The 6,953-nt window shown below is 41.9% G+C and overlaps 1 protein-coding gene across 1 annotated transcript; it reads right to left on the minus strand.

Moving 5' to 3' along the window:
• Positions 1–461: 461 nt before the first annotated feature.
• krt8 (keratin 8) lies at positions 462–4,955 on the minus strand. Its single transcript, XM_051096548.1, has 9 exons — positions 4,455–4,955; positions 3,226–3,434; positions 2,546–2,606; positions 2,368–2,463; positions 2,105–2,269; positions 1,876–2,001; positions 1,564–1,784; positions 1,410–1,453; positions 462–1,297 (listed from the first exon to the last, which is right to left on the minus strand). The coding sequence occupies exons 1-9, from the start codon at positions 4,839–4,841 to the stop codon at positions 1,017–1,019; spliced, it is 1,590 nt and encodes a 529-aa protein (XP_050952505.1). The 5' UTR covers positions 4,842–4,955; the 3' UTR covers positions 462–1,016.
• Between the last annotated feature and the right edge of the window lie 1,998 nt (positions 4,956–6,953).

The raw sequence follows: 6,953 nt of genomic DNA on the forward strand, positions 1-6,953 counted from the left end.
TGCCAGCTGGACCATTATGATTTAAGTTACTGTAAGAAGTATACTAACTAACCTTACAAGAAATATAATGAATAACACTTGTATAAGACGACAGTAAAAGGTTTTACTATATTTGCATGTCTATCTGCACCATGCAGTTCCACCATCAACCTCTAGGGGTCACTAACGCATTGGAAATCGATTCGGTTTTAAAACAGGAAAACGTGTGCAACGTGTCTCATTCATCAAAAAGACAATGTGAACGCTTAGTCGTTGTCAGCATTTTTTATATTTACTTTGAATAGTACTGACTGCATGAAATATTTTTGTTTAGATGGTGTAGAGTAATAATTACAACATCTGTCAGTAAGGATTAAGTGAACCATGCTAACCAGCCAAAGCTTTAGCTTTCTGACGTGTGTTTGTCAGGGTGTGGGTTTTGAGACTAGTTAGTTGACACAAAAACACATGAAGACATAAAGTTGTAGGTAAACACTTTATTTTTGGTAGCAAAAACAGCACCTCAGAAAACAGGGTACACATGGGCAACTTCTTTGCCAGAGTACAATGAAATGACAGTCTCTACTAAATAGGCAAACCACATGGATCTACCACTAACATGCTAGTAATTTAGCACAAACGCAAACATATCCCTTCATAGTTAATGTGGAAATCAGTTTCTTAGCATGTTGAACAATTCATCTAAATGACTAGCTCATGTTAGTGGCACATCGAGGATAGTCCAGCCTACACACGTGGCCATGTGCAAGGTAAGATCTGAAGACAGTATTGTTGTGCAGTGGCCTTAGGGTGTGAGTTTTTAGTGATGTGGATTAAGGCACGACGAGAGCAGTGAGAGCATTTGGTCCCTCTGGAATTCTTTGGTCATTGTGAATGGTTTTTTGCTTTACAATCTGGTTTATGACTGCATTCCTGTCTAGTGTCTTGGACCGGCCGCAGTCATAACGGTTGAGAGGGAGGGTCAGGAATGCATAAGGGCGTGGGTTTAGAGGACAGAATTGGGGATGGGGGCTCGCTCAATCTTGGACGACCTCAGAGGACTCGGACACAACTCTGCCGTCCTTGGTCTCGATCATCTTGATCACAACGCTCTTCTTGGTCTGAGTCACGGTGTCACCGTAGCCGCTGCCAGAGCTGTAACCGCCGCCAGAGCTGTAGCCGGCACCAGAGCTGTAGCCGGCACCAGAGCCATAGCCGGCACCAGAGCCGTACCCACCACCGTAGCCGCCGCTGGAATAACTAGAGTAGCTGCTGTAGCCGCTGCTTGCGCTTTCTGTGGGAAAACCGCCATAGCTCGCTATTGGGACAGAAACGTGAAGAAGTTAGATAAGGGTCTCCTACATTTCATATAGTTGTAAGAACTGGCATGTGAAGAATACAGGTTCTCTGAGATAAAAAGTCAAACTTACTGCTCTGTTTTGAGATATTGATAGCCTTGATTCCAGTTGCCAGTCTGTTGGAAAAGAATGAACAATGAGACTCTTGCAAAGACTAAGAAATCTAAACTTCTTCTCAAAAATAGAATACTAGGTCTCATAGCAAGTTTGCATTTCATCAACCCACCTGTCTTCCTCTCCTTCCAGGAGCTTCCTGTATGTGGCGATCTCAATGTCCAGGGCGAGTTTGACATTCATCAGGTCCTGATATTCTCTAATCTGGCGGGCCATGTCCTGCTTGGCTCTCTGCAGGGCATCTTCCAGGTCCTTAATGCGGGCCTTGGCGTCTCTCACGGCCATCTCGCCACGTTCCTCTGCCTCTGCGATCTGGTTCTCCAGATTGGCACGCTATCGAAACGAGAAATACTTATGCTTAGTTTCACTCCTAATGTCTGTTACCTTACAAATCTCAGCATTTTTTGTTTGAGTAGTTGCATACCTGTCCTTTCACGGCATCGATCTCGGACTGCAGTCTCTGGATCATGCGGTTAAGATCAGCGATCTCTGTCTTTGTTGATCGAAGGTCATCGCCGTATTTGCTTGCAGATGTCTGCATCTCCTCATACTGAGAACAGAACATATGACGTGTAAGATTTAATATCTCCTGCACCTCGATAAGTTGTTTTAAACAACGTTACAGTTTGGAAGATACTCAAAAGATGACATACCTTGGACTTGTACCACATCTCAGCCTCAGCCCGGCTTCGGTTAGCGATGTCTTCGTACTGAGCGCGGACCTCAGCGACGATGGCGTCCATGTCGAGATTCCTGCTGTTGTCCATCTCCACAACGACTGAAGTGTCCTTGATCTGAGACTGCAGCTCACGGATCTCCTACAAGTTCACAACGAGAGAGCACGACATTATCAAAATGCATTTTGTCATAAGTAAGTGAACCATATTTTTGGTGGGAATCTCTAGCTCTAATTTACCTCCTCAAAGATCTGCCTGAGGAAGTTGATCTCATCAGTAAGGCTTTCCAGCTTGGCCTCCAGCTCAACCTTATTCATGTAGGCCTCATCGACATCCTACAAAAAAAACCGATCATAATTTAATCACCATTTAAGATTAAAGTAAGCATTTATGAGTAGTTATAGACAATCTACGAACCTTCTTGATGAGCACAAACTCGTTCTCACATTCTGTGCGCTTGTTGATCTCATCTTCATACCTGAAGAGAAGTGAAGAAAATGACATTTGTTAGACTCATTGTAGAACAATGTGTTGAATTGTTTATAAATGGGTTTTGGTACACTAGGGGGCAGCAGTGCTTCATGTTTGTAGTGGAAAACGCTTATCAGGTTTTTCTGGATTCACTTCAGTGTCTCCCATGGGTCTTAACATTAATCGGCCCATCGGATTTGTCTAGAGATCCATGAAAGGTGCTGTGTAGATGTTTGTTCAAAAACTGTAATCTATCTGACTCATGCTGACGCCCATTTTAATTGAGATGCAGACGTTTTTTTCAATGGGATATTATGTATATCACTGAAATGCATATTATGCAATTCAAATCTCAAAAATGTTAGACAATGGGTTACACACCAGGGAGTGACTAGAGCAGCCATGCAGTTTCTGTATTAGTTACATAAGCTATGTTGGATAATGAATCAAATTTATTCCCATTGGACCTTTAAAACATGTTTTCCCTTAATTGAAATTTATAGAGCCTGGGAACACTTAAGTGCACCACAAAAGCATCCTTTGACAATACTTGGCCGCTGTCCATCCCCCAGACCAACCGTCCTGCCAAATTAAAATGAGGCTTTTGTGAAAGCCATTGTACGTACTTGTTTTTGAAGTCTTCAACAAGGCCTTGCATGTTGTGCAGGTCAGCCTCCAGCTTCATTTTGTCGTTGCCAAGGCTGTCGAGCTGTCTGCGCAGGTTGGCGATGTAGGCCTCGAACATGGCATCAATGTTGGAGCGTGTGGCCGTCTGGTCCTGGAGGAGGCTCCATTTTGTCTCCAGCATCTTGTTTTGCTGCTCCAGGAAACGTACCTACATTGGCAAGACGAGAATAGAGGTTTTGTCTCAATCAAGGCACAAATGAAAACCATACTTGGCAGTAAGCGCGGCTCAAAAAGCTACGCCCCCAGACCGATGCTGCAAAGTCATTTTGGAATCACGGTTCTGCGCCAGCTCACAGAAGTGAGACCATATGCCAACATATTGCTTGTGGTTCAGTGGTCTTCACAATGAAAGTACTGTTTTCCCTAAATAACGACAGATGCACATGTTTTCAGTTTGTGGAATCTACTTTTTGGAAATGGGGCGATCTATAAAGTTAATATTCGAGGGACAGCAGGAAGAGACCAGATCTGCTGGAGTCTCTTGAAAGAGTGTGTAAATGGCGGGCGGCGAGCAAATAATTCAGTGATAAGACTTTAACAGCTCAAGGTGAACACTGCACACAATTAGATTATGGTAAAGGTTACTGAGCCAGCTGACTAATCAGCTTTCTTATTCAAAACAGTGTTTTAATCAAAGAATGCAATGCAAAGCAGACTACTATGGTTAAGAGGAACAGCACAAAGTGCAGCTTAAAAGTGTGGCAGAATATTTCCTCCTCTTTTTGGCTTGAACGCTGTTACATAACCTATCCAGAACATGACCCCAGTTCTTCAAATTAAATATTAACTATCTAGGTATGTGACTATGTTTTCTTCTAATATGGATCTTTTTGGTTGGAAATGTACTGATACATAGTTTGTAATAGGCTTCATGTCCTGCAGGACGTCCTTTTTTGGGTGTGGACTCTCCACAAGGCTTTCAGAAGAGCTTCAGGGCATCCCATTCAAATGAAAAGCCATCACGCTCTGACCATGTACACACCCTTTTTTCCACTTTCCGCAAGTCTGGTTTCTCTTTGATGAGAATGTATCAAATCCCACATATCTTTTCTATGCCACTCTAGAGATGTAATCCTGTGACATTTTCAGTTATTACAACGTTTAAGTTGACTCATACCGGGAAACTTTTTGACTAAAAAAACTGCAAAGAAAGAAGCTTTCAACCCACCTTATCAATGAAGGAAGCGAAGCGGTTGTTGAGGGTCTTGATTTGTTCTTTCTCCTGGTTGCGGACAACCTGGATGTTGGGGTCGATCTCCAGGTTCAGAGGTGCCAGGAGGCTCTTGTTGAAGGTGACTGCTTGAATGGGTGCTACGACACCGCCACCCATGCCCATGCCCATTGCTGTGCCAAGACCGTAGGCTGAAGAGCTGCTGATGAATCCACCACCTCCCATGCCAGCTCCCATGCCACGGTTGGCACCTCCATAGGAGCTGCGCACACTGTAGCTCTGGCGGCTGACGCTGGGGCCGGAGTAGGACATACTACTGAAGCTGCGTGGGGCAGATCCAGAGGAAGAGGACTTCACGGTGTAGCTGGTTTTCCTGAACGACATCCTGCTGATGTGTTTTCTAATTTGGTAGAGAATGACCTGGAGCAAGGGGGAGTGAGAGCAGCAGATATGAGCCTTGTCTGCTGTGCTGGAGAAACTCGAGCAGATAGAGAACAGCAGACTCTGCCTCCTACTATATGTGCTGCTGAGTGGGAGGAGCCAAAAGCAGGCTCTCATTGGCTGGTGCTTAGGTGTAGAAAGTGGGTGTGGTTGAAATCCAACACTCTTATCCCTACATTCTTAGTCTAAGCAGAACATGGATCTTTTTGTAATTCAATATGACTAGAAACAGATATTTTTTCCTGGGAATGATAACGGTTTAAGCTTCTATATGTTTTCCCCGTTCCTTTGGAACCTAATTGTGGTAAATAGATATTATTTGTTCTGTAAAAGAATGGATCATTTTAATAAAAGCCACACAGAGTGTGAACACATAATGATATGGCAATAATATTAAACTCCAGTACTGAAGTACTAGTCTACAAGCCAGTGCATCACACATTGAAATAGCTTGCATCTATGGATTTGCCTATACAAATAAGACATCTGGAAGGCTTTAAATTACACTTTAACCCTGTGACAGCTGACATGTTTTATCTCTCAGCAATGGAAGCTGTACAAAGTGAAGCATGTGACATCCAGCTGTGCTTTAGCATTCATCCAGCACCCGACTAACTTCTATGTGATATAGCAATTAAATCCACACAAACATTATATGGTAACACAGGTATATGAGGCCACCAACAGTTTCTCAGTTTAATGCACAAAATTCTCATCAGGTTTTAAAACTTACCCCCTAAGGTCCTGAAGGCCTTTGGATTCCAGAGAACTCCTAAAAGTTAATCAGGTTTATGGTCTTTCTGGGTTTATGGTTTAAAGGTGAAGAAGACTCTTTATTAGGCTTGAATTTTAGGATTATGTGTTTTGAGAAAGCCATAAAGACAAGGTTTGGCCTTCTCCAGTTTTAGTTATGTGACCTTTTTTCCCTCATGTCTTTTTTTTTTATTCAATTTGATTTCAGTTTTAGCCACTGGATATTCAAGATGCTTGTAGGTAACCACACCAATGCACTGGAATTCTTGGTAATTCTTCAAGCATTACAGTATCTGCTCAAACAAAACTAGATCTGCCTTGACCCGTTCCTCCAGCACAGTCCTTTCCATTGACCACTCTGATTTCATCATGAGGTGTTTTAATGGTTGGGTCATCAGGCGTGGCTTTTGTTGAATTTGAAAGGCCTCATTATTGTCAATAACATAAATTAAGTCAGAGAACAACTTCAAGTTTCTACTGAAATGGGATGACCTGCTGTGGTGCACGTGACGTTTTCTCTCTGAGTGACAAATCTTGGCGCCTCAAACAATGACTATTGTCTTTTCATTATTGGATCATGTAGAAACTGATTTAACCACAGTATCTTGAGATCCTCTCTGCTTTCATCTTCCTAATTGATTTTCAGTCACAGAGTCATTATATCTTCAGGCAATGGTCTTTCCTAAGATTACAGAATCCCGGGGATTGTTTTTGAGAGGAACCAGGGAAAACCTGATCAGGCTCACTTTTTCCATGCAGATATAATATGGCTTTATTTTCAGACATGCCCTTCACAATATCTAAACTGCCTGAAAACAACAACACTGTAAAAAATGATTTGTTGACACAACTTGACTTCGTCAAGTCATTTTGTTGCATTGACTTTAAGTTTAGCAAACATTAGGTGTTATGTTCACTCAACTTATATATAGTTGTTGAAATAACTTGCAGTAAACTGAGCCAAGGAACTGTATCAATTAAAAAGCATGTTGTAGCCAATCAGAACTAATCCATTTATCCATGAATAAATTATGAGCTGAATTGTCTTTGTAATTTCTTTTATTCTTACTATTTTCTTTTGTTTTTGTTGTTTTTATGTGACTTTTTAGTAGCTTGTTTGTGATGTTCAGAGTTGATCTGTTTATCTGAATATGCTGTTTGTCACCGTTGTTGAGATTCATACACAGGTTCTTGATGTCTGTGTGCACCTAAACAAAGAGACTTCTTCAGAAAGTTTTTTTTTTTTTTTAAATCACAACAGCTTGTAAGAAATTCTCCTAAAACGTATAAAAAAGACAGGAT

The sequence above is a fragment of the Labeo rohita genome, chromosome 23 (genome assembly GCF_022985175.1).
Source record: "Labeo rohita strain BAU-BD-2019 chromosome 23, IGBB_LRoh.1.0, whole genome shotgun sequence".
NCBI classification, from domain to species: Eukaryota; Metazoa; Chordata; class Actinopteri; order Cypriniformes; family Cyprinidae; genus Labeo; species Labeo rohita.